The sequence below is a fragment of the Perna viridis genome, chromosome 7 (genome assembly GCF_037379345.1).
Source record: "Perna viridis isolate PV_CMFRI_1.1 ecotype Kerala chromosome 7, ASM3737934v1, whole genome shotgun sequence".
NCBI lineage: Eukaryota > Metazoa > Mollusca > Bivalvia > Mytilida > Mytilidae > Perna > Perna viridis.
This window is the reverse complement of record NC_142451.1, coordinates 18,612,534-18,627,057: the sequence shown is the minus strand read 5'-3', so window position 1 is coordinate 18,627,057 and position 14,524 is coordinate 18,612,534. Positions and strand designations below refer to the sequence as shown.

The 14,524-nt window shown below is 30.4% G+C and overlaps 1 protein-coding gene across 8 annotated transcripts in view; it reads left to right on the top strand.

Annotated features, from left to right (window-relative positions):
• LOC148611652 (uncharacterized) overlaps positions 1 to 14,524 on the top strand; it is an 81,850-nt gene that overhangs the window by 9,632 nt on the left and 57,694 nt on the right. For 5 of the 8 annotated variants that reach the window (XM_088592413.1, XM_088592412.1, XM_088592411.1 and 2 more), the window contains exons 2-3: positions 1,685 to 1,861; positions 4,724 to 4,904. In XM_088592413.1, coding sequence (XP_088448539.1) covers positions 1,807 to 1,861; positions 4,724 to 4,904 — 236 coding nt within the window. In that variant the 5' untranslated portion in view covers positions 1,685 to 1,806. Of the gene's footprint in view, positions 1 to 1,153; positions 1,173 to 1,313; positions 1,384 to 1,684; positions 1,862 to 2,614; positions 2,750 to 4,723; positions 4,905 to 14,524 lie in introns of those variants that run through there. The other 3 variants (XM_088592408.1, XM_088592409.1, XM_088592414.1) reach the window with 3 other exon arrangements.

Sequence of the window (14,524 nt, the reverse complement as noted above, 5' to 3'; positions counted from 1 at the left end):
TAGTTAACAAAACACTGACTTTATGCTTTATACAATCTTTCTTTAATCTGTTTTCCAGTGTTATGACAAAGTGGATAAATATAATTTAAATGTGAATATTATTTAATATAAGATAAAGATATTTGAGATATTAGTGTGTTATTTTGCTAAAATGGCATTTTAGTTTTTCATTTTATCGTACTTATTTGGACTTATACATGAAGGTAAATGTTTTTTCTTAACTGATTAATTTTAATTTTTACTGAAGCAAACTTAAAACTTTAGCTGGTGTGTACACATGATGTATACTATGTTACATATGTGATAAACTTAAATTATTGCTATTTTGTTTAGAATCCCTTTGATCTTGCTATACGATAATTTTCAATCTCACACCAGTCGAGTGAGAATGAAAATTATCGCTAGTTTCTATGCCCTCGTGTGACATACAAGCAACAGCGTAGGAATATTTGATGACCGAAATAACAGTCTGTTTACTGGGTATGAAATAATTTTAAACGTGACCGTCCTAGTTAATCGATTTTTTTTCAAATGATGTGAATCACAGCTGCACAACATGTGACGTCATGTAGCAAGTCAACGAGAAATTGTCCTGAAAGGAATTTTGCAGCATGAGAAACTCCGTTTTATAAAAATATTAAATAATCTAATAATATGTTAGGATTGTGTCACAGATCAAAGTGAACTTTGTAGAAACCAGAATTAAACAAGTGATCGACATTCAAAAAAAATATAATAAGACAGAATGAAATGATGCAAATTAAAGAAAACCTTAAAAATTGAATAGCATGTCTATAGGGCCAAAAATTCAGTGAGTTATCTCCCTTTTTTTATTTAAAGTACACATCATATATAGTTGTTAGACACAAGTTTAGGTTATAGATGTTTTTGTGTTTTAAAACTTGGTCAAATTATTCAATAATTATATTTTGTGCGATTGATCACATTTTGTCTACAATTTATCAATAAATGTATATTTGAAGGAAATTGCGTTGTCTATATATAAGAATTGTCCTTGTCCAAAATTTGAGTTTATGGATGGAGATTTGATCTGTCTTTATCTCTGTATCAACATCTATATATAAAAAACGTCTTCATTCAACAAATCATGTGACACTATTGGCTTCAATAGACTGACAGGATAATGTTTCCATCCCAGTGTGATAAAATCGGTACTATTACTTTTACAAGTTAGCACTCTGTTATGTATAGTTTTTAAATGATAAAAAGATTCATCAATTTGTAAACTATATCAATATCTATGATTCAGTAAAGGTCCATCGACTTGAGGTAATACCGAGTCGTGACAGCTGTAGAATGATCAGCTATGTTGAGTCAGGAGTTTCGGTCATGATATTGTCAAGGCTTTGAAGAAGAAATTTTGTATTGAAATTTTTATTTAAAGTTTCCAGCAAGAAAACTTTTGAGTTGGAACTTATATTAAAGAGGCTTTGATGTATTGATATTTTCAAATGATAACTTTAGTGCATCTGGAGGCAACATTTACTCATAGTTTCTGCAGTTAGTTGTGGATTTTTATAATTTTGGAATTAATCATTTTTTTTTCTCCCTATATATAGTATTTAAATACTGCTAATTGCAATTAGTAAGTTGTTTTGACATTATTTTTGTGCCGTTTTTTTCTACTATAACTTGAGCATGACTATTGTTTTTCTATCAACAGATGTGTGAACTGTGTACTGATTGAACTAGGAATGATTTCGTCTGTGCCTTTGTTTCAAATGGATATATATTCATTGCTACATTTGTGAATTACATCTAAGGATAAGCCCAAATGTGTACAGAATGTCTGGATGGCATAGCCTTTCAGGATACCTCCATTTTCGACCAGGTGGTGGGGGTAGGTATTGGAGTTAGCTATGAGTTTTCACAAGTTAAAATTATTTAAAAACCAAGGTCCAGGGTATAAAATTTATGATTGATTATTTGAGGAAGAGTATACAATACTCTTTAATAACTGCACAAGCTTAAAGATATTCAAACACCTTGATCATACAACACCAAACTAAGTTATGTGTACATGTATGTTCGGCAGTTTTTTATTATCAGTAACATGAACAAATATTCCCCTGTACATATGTTTGAAAAAAGTGTCAGATGATAATTAGTTTTGTACAATAAAAAAAATTTGTTACTTCTATCTTTTATTTTGAAATTCAGTCTTTATTTTGTCCAAAAATAAACATTAAACCGATTTTATGCCATTTGATACTACGAGTTAGATGCAAAATGTTGTATCATCTAAATATTGGTAAGTAATACAAGATGTATTTTTTCATGCCATCACTAAATTGTGGATTATGGAAATTACGTCTGGATAGTTCACCTCTGGACCGTAATGATAATGAATATACAATTGTCTCAAAGTGATACACATGGTTGACCGAGCTACACATAATGTATGTAATGTGTATGTATCATGCCTATGTTTTTATTTTTCACCTAGTATATCATTCCAATGTGTAAAAGTTAATGACTTTAGACAGCCCTTTACTATTTCCCATGTGAATTTGTTTCCTTGGCTTGTTTACAATTCAATAATTTTAGATAAACTCTAAATATGATTTTTTTAAAATTTTCATTTATGACATGAAATTGAAGAGCAATAGCTGAGGCATCAAAGAACCAATCCTAGGTTTTGACAAAAACAATTAGGAGAATGCTGTTTTGTATTTAATGATATATAGGCATCAGTCTTGGATTTGATGGACGCACATTGAGTTAACAGGTGACAGTATTAATATTGATATTTGCCACCATCAAATCTAGATTGACAAGTAAAGAATTAAAAATCTATATACTTGTACATAAAAAATATATTGAGACAGTCAGACATGGAATTTACAGTGTATTCAAATAAAATGACATTTTACAACAAATGATTCTTTAGAATGAACTTTTTTCTGATAACAACAGCTGATCACAGTTAATACATCGTCTTAATCTGTATAAGATAGATTCAATAGGGTCAGAGATAGGTGAAGAAATGTAACGTCCCCCCTCCTCCCTCACCCCTGCAAAAAGTTTTTGGGATATATAGAAATCACCCTGTCTCTTTGTCTGTTTGTCTGTTCTCATATCTTTTGAGCACAAATCTCTCTTAATGGCTCAAGGGCTTTTAATGAAAATTATAGGAAGGCTGGGAATCATATGTAGATATGCATGAAGAATATGATTACTGGCAGATGACTCCAAAGGGAGATAATCAAACTGCAAGTGTTTTACATGGTAGCCTTCCATAAATGCTTCTCTACTAAACAAGGGTGAGATTTTAATGAAATTCTGTAGGAATGTTGAGCAATGTGCAATTGTGAATGGATGAATAGAATTTAAAATTTAAAAGGGAGATAACATAATTAATGTTAGGGTTTTAGATGATAAAACCTGGTGACTCATCCTAAATTGATTAAGGGATTTTAATGAAATTTTTTTGCAAGTTACGCATCGTATGTTAATGTGTATACAGGAACATAGTTATTGTCAGATGACTGCAGAGAGGGATAATTGTACTTCCTCTTTCGTAATTAAATCCATTGGGAAAAATTGCACACGTACTTTGAATCATTTATAATGACTTATGATATGGTATAGTCTTATGTTGACACATTATCATAAAAGTGCCCTTTCTTGTGATCATCAAAGTGGAATCTAAATATTTCTCTTTTTCGTTATTGATTAAAGTGGAATCTAAGTATTTCTCTTTTTTGTGATTGATCAAAGTGGAATCTAAATATTTCTTTATTTTCATAATTGATTGAAGTGGAATCTAAATATTTCTCTTTTTTCATGATTGATCAAAATGGAATCGAAATATTTTTCTTTTTTGTAATTGAATGAATTGTACTTTAATATTTGATATTTTTTGGGGTCTATGAAGAAATAACCTCAATCATGTGGTGCACACTTAATAAATTGCGTAGCAGGTTTTTTTCAAGTGTGCACCACGGGCATTGAAGTTATTTCAAATAGACTGAAAAAATATAAGTTATTCCTTATAATTTAATTTTAGTATCAAAATTCAATGAGTAAACCATTGAAAAAGGTTGATGACTTCACAGTTATATTTTTAAAAAAAAATTTAAAAATTTAGTCTACAAAATGGGGGACAATTTTTTTTATCCAATCAGAAAGCCTGTTACTTCTGACTTCGGAATTGAATTATATAGAGATATAACAAAAACATCAGCAAAACAAAAGCTCCTGTGACATGTGAAATATAGCACTATGTCATGGCAAACAACAGCTAGTGTTTATTTGCCCTCAAAGTGAAAAGTATCTATGTGTCATCTGGGGTTGATGCATTAATTAAGAGAAATGATTAAAAAAAACAAAGGAATTAAAAAAAAACCATCAGCTGTTAAAATTCTTGACAGAACAAAATATTAAAAGTACATGTTTGTTGACTTTGTTTACATTTTAGCATTTATTTATTGTGTTAATTGACCCCAGTGATTTAATTTCAAGCTGCTTAAGTATTTCTTATATGCCATCACTTGTCAGCTATCATCTTATGTCTGTGCTGAATTTAACAAGATGCTTTAAAGGCTACTTGAAGAATTTTCTAAAACTGCATATTCAAATGATTTGATGAGATATAATTACAAGAAACATCTCCATTGACCATGTATATACCATCTTAGTTTTACCAGCATCCAATGGAGAACTTTGAAAACAATATTTAATTTGATTTTTTCCATTGTAGGATTAAGTATATTGAAAACAAAGAGAAAGGTTTGGTGTGTATTGGAGGAGAGCCAGTGTAAACTACAGTACTATAAGAACGAGGAGGAATTACACCAAAACAAAACACCATTAGGAAACATCAACATCAAAGGAGCTGGAATCTCACTCGATCTAGATACACCAAACCAATTTATAATTATGTAAGTTGTTTGTATCGAAGGGTTTTAATATTCCATTACAGTGTTATACATTTTATAACATGTCTTTGACCCTAAAACATTTGAGATCTCAGGTTTCAATTTAAAGTTGATTTGATCCAAATTTGCAGAAAGGGGGATATTCAAAGAGAAAAAATAGCAAGCTAGAGATTTTTAAAGAAAACATGTTCTTTAACTTTAGTCATTTGGTGTCATACTAACTGATGGCATTTATTGTGTAAAGATTTTTTTTCCAAAAAGTAAGACTTTGATGCAGCATCAGGTTTATACCTTATTTGTAAGCTATGTTTGCCAGTAGTTTTTTTCACATTGTACATGCCATCTCAATTCATTTTTAATGACACAACAAAAAAGTTTCATGTGTTAGATAAGAAAAACAAAAAAGGGGGCAAGATATATATATCGAGGGTAAATGTTCTCAATGCTCTATACTCCTATGTGGCAGGTTTTAATACTAAGGTCATGAGTCACCAATTGAACTCTCTGAAGGCCATTGCCCTGTCATTTTTGTGTAATGTTTAGTAAGATTAGTGTACATTCATTATCATCGCTGAACTCCACATGAACACAATGTGTTGCTCATATGCACTAGTTAACATGTCACCAGGTCAACAGCTCTCTGGGAAAAAAAAAAAAAACATCACATGTTCATACTGTATGTCTTAACAATTTACTTTCTGGTGATTCTATCCATTATTTTGAATTAGTAGCTTATGTTGCAATGTCTCATGAAAAATATAGTTTTTCCAAATCTTCTCTGCAGAATTATAATCACTTCCTGGTTTAAAGTGTATCACTCTCAGTCTCATAGCTTACAGGCTCTTTTATACAGAATGTGAATATATAAACAGTGCATTAGTACCACTCATTAAAAAAAAACTGAATCTGTTCTCATTGTACTGAAGTAATTAGCATAAAGAGGTGGAGTTTAGTACTGAGTGTGGCAGAGGTGTAGAATTTTTGAAGTAGTGTGCAGGAGATTGAGATCTTTCCAGATATATTTGCATTTGCTAAACTAGGAAATTAGAAAAAGTAGCCTCAATACAAATGTATTTTCAATAGACTGCAAGCAATTAAAAAGAAGTTCTAAGCTAGAAAAAGGTCATAACTGATGTCAGAATGCTATTTTCATTACTTACCACCAAGTTTTTTCAAATTCAACTTATTGAGGAAGAGACCACCAGTACAAGAAGCAAATTGACTTATCCCAGAGTAAGCTTAAGACCTGTCAGGCATATTATCGGAAGCTTCCTTCCTTATCGAACTAAAAGCATTTTCAAACATTGACAGACATTGTCAATGAACAGTGACTTCACTCATAAATTTGTTTGGTTTTTACTCTTATTGGAAAAGTACAAGGATTTTCAAACTTCATGAACTTTACTGCATGTCATGACCTTTATTGAGTCAAACAATCTGGTCATAGACAAAAGTGAATATGACATATTTTCTGGCATAATTAAACAACAAAAAATTCATTTACATAAAATTCATGTAGTCAAACATTTTCTTGAGTACATATATACCAGCATGCACATGTGGTGAATATTTTTTAAACAACATCTTTAACTGTTTTTGCCTTTTAACTCTTTAAGAATTAAACCAAATAATTGCTATTAAAATTTAAAAGTGATATCATGCTGTCCATCCATCTCCTGTTTGTATCTGCAACTCTTCAAAAATTGATAGAACTTTCACACATTTTTCATCGGATGATGCCATTGTGCACTTCCTATTTTGAATTTCCATATGAATTATTATTTGGGTTTGCTAAACATGAACTTCCTGGACCATCTACTAATCAATAACTCCTCTGAAACAATCTTCATCGATTAAATCATTGAGCATCTATTTTGAATATCCATGTGATTAACTTTTTGGTTGTCTTATATGGTGTTTTGGAATGGGATCAGAGGGTATCATCTAGTAAGCTTTGTTCTATTCAGTACCATTGAAATAACAAGAGGGCTAGAAAAAAAGTTATGCTGATAGGATGGGCAAAAACAAGTAGAGAGATAGATTTCTTGTTATGGATTAATTTTTCTTATTGGTGATGGTAAATACATAAATCCTTCACAACAATGCCAGGATGACCACATAAATCCTTGTATGAAAGGTCTATTGATGTTAGTGACAGGTTGTTGTACTGCCAGTCTGAGTCAGTTTCTTTATGTAGAGATCAAGGCCATTTTTTTATAATGTCGCTAAAAATACTTTTAAGGTCAAGTCATTTATTATCGACAAAAAAGGAAAAAAAATTGATACTGCTGTGATTTCTTTGAATTGAAAGTTTGTATTGTTACTCCTGCAGCCCTTTTCACAAAAAAATTGTAAGAGTAAAATTAGTCGTAAGTTGTGACGTCATAATACTTAATTCTATTATGACATCATAACTTACAACTAATTTTACACTTACGATTTTTTGTGAAAAGGACCGCTGATGTTTTCCTGTTGTTGTTTCTTTCATTCAAAGTTTGAAAGAAATTATAGAAAATGTGTACATGATGGTACATCATACCCATAACACTTGGCATGTTTTTTCTGTCATCTTTCAAATTCATACATTTTTAATGAACATATTATGTTTGAAATGATGTAAAAATTATTTTTAAGAATTTTTTACATAAAACTATATATGGTAAAATTACAAACATTTATTTTGAAAAGCTTCTTTCAAGGGGGAGACAATTGGCCAAATATGCACTGTAGAAATATAATCGGAATTTCAGTTTTTTTGATATAACAAGAAAAAAGGGTTGGTGACCCCCAATTTTTATTTCACAATATGAAAGAATGTCAGATAGGTATTTTTTATACAAATTTTTAAGAAGTTCAATGTACATATACATGTATCAGTATTTTTAATAGTTGAAAATCTACAGAATCTATTACTAACATGGCGCGATACATTCGCTATCATTGTAATGAACAGGTCAGTTTTCATTGTATTTATTGATTGTAATCGTTTACTAATATAAAAGCAACAAAGTCAATAACACTTCTTCAGGAGGTAGACCTAGGGTAAGGGACACAACTTTTGAAATCACTGACATGTTTGTATCATATTCAATTTCACCAAAGCCTTTCAAGCTTTTCGTTGAAACAGAATGAAATCAGTCCAAGTTACTTAGATGCTTACATGAGATTGATACAAAATGGTGAATGCAAATGAGTTGTGTCCCTTACCCTAGGTCTACCTTTTTAAGAAACACCTCTATTTTATTAGGATCCTAGGATACTACATAAGAAATATCTAATGTTTTGGTTAAACTGACAGTTTGCTGTATGATGCATGTTAAATGACGGTTTCTGTCATAGATTTTGGCTAGCAAATCAACATTGAAATGTCACTCACAAAGAATGGAAGTTGTTTCACAGGACTGTGATGTTTTATATTTTGTTAGGCATTTCCACCATGAACGAATAACCTAGATCTGCGTAACATGATGTGACGTCATGTCACAATCTCATTGGTTTGTTTATTTGTAACTTCAATTCTATTTTTGCTTTCTTATTATAAATGTTACTTCCTATTATAATTGTATACATGTATTTAAAATGTTTTTGTTGAAACAGATGAAATATTTGTACTTTGCTGTAAAAAAAATATGGTGAGGTGTGGGAGAGTCAAATTATTCTTCCTTCTAAGGAGTGCCTCACTGACAAAAATGACATTTTTGTCATGTTAGAAAAGAAATTATTCCTGGGTGCCAGGCTTTAGTCTTAATTGAACATGGGTTGGCATGTGTAAAATCTTGGCAAATATAATGCCTACCAGTGTTAAAGTAAGCATAAAGCCCAGCACCCATGAATTATTTCTTAAATAAAATGTTGTGAAAATCCTCTATATTAGGGCTCGGTTTTCTTGTAATTAAGTTAATTGGGTTTTTTTTATATTATGATTTCGTAGTATGTTCAATCAAGGTCATCTGTGAGTAAAATTAGTAAAATCATTAGACGAAAACTATTAGATATAATCTACCTTATAGCATAAATGGTGTCTCCATGGCAACAGAATTGACTGACAGTATTAGTAGTTGAATGCGTACTTGTAACCAGTGGATAAAAATATTAGTAATGAGTGACTATTATACCCTCACTTGAAGAGTGTATGGTATATTGGAACCATCTTGTCTGTCTGGCTGCCTGTTTGTTCGATTTGAATTTGTTGCAATTATCTAAATGGATAGATTGAATTCAAATTTGGTATGTGGCATAATATGGAAAAGGCATACATTGTTAATGATTTTAGCTACTGTCTAATATCACATTCCTGTTTCATGGAACTTAGCCATTTTTTTACAACACTGAAAATTTTATTCAGTTGTATAATGGTATCACGCTGTGAATGTCATCATCTTTGGTGTCTGCTAACCTCAGTTATAAGTAGTTTATGGTAACTAGAGTAACACTTATCTGATCTTTTTAAAATTTTAACACATTGTTCCTAGGGACATGACGGAGGGCTCTATAGTTTTTGGAGGTTTTTGAAAAGGGGGATATGGGTGTTATCATTACAGTTGATAGGAAGAGTTTATGGTTGTTCTGATTTTTCATAATTTATATGTCAATATGAATTTTTTTTTTAAATTCTGTTTTAGAAGTTTTTTACAGGGTAGACTTATTTTTGATATTTTTAATCAATTTGGAGTTAAAGGGGTACAAAATTTGACCATGCCCAAAATAATCAACTTTTTAAATTTTTGGCATGATTTGGAAATTTAATTACTTTGGATTCCTAATGACAATTACTGTCTGCATTTCTGCAATCAGATTTCAGAAGTCGCTTATAGTTTTTGAACTATAAATGGCCAATGGGGTCCTGCTCCCCAAAAAGTCTTATTTTATTTTTGGTCTGATTTCAAGAATTTTTTTTTTTTGATTCCTTATAAAAATCCTTGCCTGCATTATTCAATTATGTCACAAATCTTATAGGGTTTGATTTATAAGGGGTCAAAGGGGCCACACCCCAAATAATTAACTTTTTTATTTTTGATCAGATTTTGAACATTTTTGAAAGGTCTTTGATCAGCACCTGCAAGGCAGATCTTTTTTCACCTTTAATTGAATTTCAGATTTTGTGCTCCAGTTGTTGTGTCCTTTAATGAACTGTTAGTCCCTATGCTCTAGTGTGTCATAAACTAACATTGTGTCCACACTTGCCCTAAGTGAACAGAGTCCAACATGCTGCAGTCATATCATACTGTGCTCTGTGAAGCTTTTTATTTACTAAATAGAAAGATAAAAAATCTTTCATTACAAAAACCTTGACAACCACTGGGCTGATTTATATCATATGTGTATGTGGCATATGATGAACTTGTCCAAGTTGGGGAAAAAAACAAGCATGACAGTGTCATATGTTGTATGTATTAATATTTTTAAATTGTTTATACCTATATGACAATACTTTTCTTGCCATATAATCGAAATGTTTAAAGTACACAGTTATGGATAATAATAATTGCGTAATATTTTAATGGTGTATTGTATTGTTGGTGATTGACAGCTAGGCTACTGATAGAACATCTTTATCATCGTAACCTCCAATAACTCTTAATGTAACATCTTGCTACAGCAACTATATAGACTTATATGTTGAATTTAAAATAACTCCTCTTTTTTAAATAGACATCTATATATAGCATGTACATGTTGTCTATGTCATTTGATAATTGTAATAGTTTAAGACATAGGGTAAGAAGTATGTATGGAACAACAGAATAACCAGGTATTCTTTGTTCAAAGTTTTTTTTATCTTTCAATATCGTTTGTACACTGTAAGGAGAAAACATGAGAAAGTTATAATTTTTACTAAATTCTATATATTTTTTCAGTCTATATTTTAACTTTAAGTTATCCAATTCATATAAGTTACAGCTAACTCAAAAGGAGAAAGTTCGGTAAGGATCCCTTCTGGCCTCATAATTTGGGCATTTTTGAAAATTTGATTTAAGCTTATTTCTGGGTAGTAGTAATATAGTAAAATGGTAGTAAACACTGAATATAAGATGTCTTTGACAAGATGTATGATGTTATTCAAGAAATGACAATGTGCATTTATATAACTTTTTTAAAAACCTTAAACTTTTAACATTTTTGCAATTTTTAAGATGGTTTTTGTGTGGAAAGGAAGTGGCCACTCATCCGTTGACTCAAGATATTTTTACACAAGTTGTAACTGACAATTATACACAAAATATATGAAGCACGAGAGTCAACACGCATGTGGCCATTGTTAAAAAAAGTGAAAAACTGCACAAAATTTGGTGTTTTCCAGCCTTTTTAACAGATTTTCCCAATTTCAGCCAAGTTTGAACGGCATATATGACTGTATATGTTCAGATTATTACCATAAATTAATCAAATCAAGTATAAAACACATTAAAAAGCTGGAGAAACAACATAAAATTTTCTTCATGTAGACTTTGTTTTTGAGGCCAAATTTGCCATTACCGAACCAAATTCTTTGTGTTTGCTATAGTTGGTTAAAGACTCAATAGTGAAATAATAATGAATAATTTGGATTCATCTTTGGATGTACACATTATGGTATACCTCTATACATCCATCTGTATTTATGCTCTTCTACCAACTTGTATGTTATTCACTTAAAAATATTTCAAGAGATTTTTTTTTAATACTTTTTGGCACAGTGTTTGACATCATAAATAAAAGCTCTTGATTCTGTTTTTTGGTTTATAATTATTTTGTTTTTGGGTTGTGGGACTTAATAGCACTCCAGCTAAGGATCATGCAAAATGTGTTTCATGGGTAAAAAAGCCTACATATTTTTATTTTTGATATTTTATCTGAAATGTCATAGTAAACAGAAATTAACATGTGGTTTTTCATATAACCCATGCTCTTAGGAGACAAAAATTTGTATAGAATGCACTGTAGATTTCAAAATTAAGGGAGATAACTCTGTAAATGACACTCAAATACAATAGAATCTACTGGATTTTCAATGTGGATTTTCTCTAAGAGCAGGGAGATTTGAATGAATAATTACATATTTCATAGTGTAGACCCATAAAATAACTTAATTACAAAAATAAAAATATGTAGCCTTTTTGAGGGTGTATCACATTTTTCAAATTTTGCATGATTCTTAAAAAGACAGCTACTTAAAACACTAAAAGGGCATGGTTTTCATGAAGTATAGTCTTCAGTAGAACATGTATTTTATAATGCCTGCTGTTTATTTTTTAAATTTCTTATTAAACCAAGCATTATGTTTTAGCACAAAGGCATAATACATATATAATTATAGAATTAGGTAATTAATCAATTATTTTGTGTTATGGGGGTGTTAAGTATCCTTGACTACTCTTACTAGTCCAGCACAAATGATTTAAAAGTATAAACATTAGCTTGATGATATATAGTTCCCATGTCAATGAAATATATAGTGTTCTTACTTCCTCTTTAGCAGCTTAATAAAATGACAACATATAAGTATGAAATTAATTGTATCATTGGTACCATATATGAACCACAGCTGCTTCTTGTGTTAAAGAACATCACGAAGCCTAATTCCTTTGAAGAAACATACACACTTTTTCTTCTTATGTAACTGAAATTATTTCTTAGTGCAAGACATAGGCGAGTTTGCCAACCATGTCTCTTCCATTTAGAAGGATTTATTTTAATTTGTTTGGGCACTTTAAGGAAGGAGTTTTAATTATTGAGGTTTGGTGCTGAGTTATCTTTTGCCATTGTCTACATGTCAGTGCTCATTTTGGTGGGTTTTGAATATACAATTTCTCAGAAACAACGCTTGGTTCTCATGAAATTCTTCAGTAGAACATGCCTAACTACTGCCTTGCTTTCACAATTTAACAGTGGATTAAGTGCAATAGGTACATCTGAACTATGCTGCAAAGAAGTCTGATTAAAAAATAGATTATATGGGCTATACTTCAAAGCAGCTGTTTTTACAAAATACATCTGAATTGTATGATTAACAAAATGGTAGGTGGCAATCTTCAAAAGCATCACTTTGACACAAATCTTCCCATATGTATTTTTCAGTTAAGTGTTTGTAATTAAGTAAACACTGTTGTTGGTAATTAAATAAACACTGACATACTTTAAAAAGTGATATATCTAAGCAGTACTGGAAAGCAGTTGATTTAAATATGGTACATCTGAACTATACTGCAAAGCACCTGACTCAACAAAATGGTACATCTCAATAGCACTGCAATACAGCTGGTTAAAAAAAATGATACATCTGAATAGCACTGCAATACAGCTGGTTAAAAAATGGTACATTTGAACAGTACTGCAAAACAGCTGAATAAAAAATCAACAATCTGAACTGAGCTGTGAAACAGCAGATGAAAAAATGATACATCTGTATGGTACTGCTTCAACAGCTAATTAAATCAAAGTGCTGATAGCACTGTCAGTTTTTGATTTTTGTGAAAATTGTAGCATGAACAAAATTTCAAAGATAATATAATGTTTAATATAATTTTGATGATATATTACATTTTTAACAAGAACTGTCCTTTTTTTAATACTAACAAGAACTGTCCTTTTTTTAATACTAACAAGAACTGTCCTTTTTTTAATACTAACAAGAACTGTCCTATTTTTAATACTAACAAGAACTGTCCTTTTTTTAATACTAACAAGAACTGTCCTATTTTTAATACTAACAAGAACTGTCCTTTTTTTAATACTAACAAGAACTGTCCTTTTTTTAATACTGACAAGAACTGTCCTTTTTTTAATACTAACAAGAACTGTCCTTTTTTTAATACTAACAAGAACTGTCCTATTTTTTAATACTAACAAGAACTGTCCTTTTTTTAATACTAACAAGAACTGTCCTTTTTTTAATACTAACAAGAACTGTCCTTTTCTTAATACTAACAAGAACTGTCCTTTTTTTAATACTAACAAGAACTGTCCTTTTTTTAATACTAACGAGAACTGTCCTTTTTTTAATATGTATTAACTGAGAGTCAATCTATACTACTGATCAAACTCCACACACATTTACAAATTTTGTTCCATTTCACCTTTTTCCCCAATTATAAATATATCCAAAAGTTAATGTGCATTTACATTCAAAAGCTATATTAACAGAGTATTTATTCTACATTATAATTATACTTAAATAAAACCAATATAAGCTTAAGGAAATAATTTCCTGATCACCAGATTTTCAAAAACTAGAAACTTTTATCAATTTGAATCTTCCCACCAATTTTACTTGGTTAAAATCACTTTTCTTTACTTTCTGTTTATAAATGGTAAAATATTAATGAGAGGATGGATAATTTGACTTTTAAGTGTGTTAAAATGAAAATACTTAACACATTTTATGCTTCCAGAAACATTCCTGCAAGAAGTGAATTCGCTAAATGCAAATTTATTACTAAATACCTTTCAAAGCCGAAAAGGAGTCAGTCAAAAATTGAGTGATATGAAGACGAGATCTTAATTTCATTTCCAGAAATAATAGAATATTATTGAGTTGATTAATTGCAAGAAACATATTTACTGGTTATAAAAGAAGTATTGAATGATATAAAGGGAATTACTTTTGGACTATATTTTTGTGTAGTGTTAAAAAATAGTAGGGA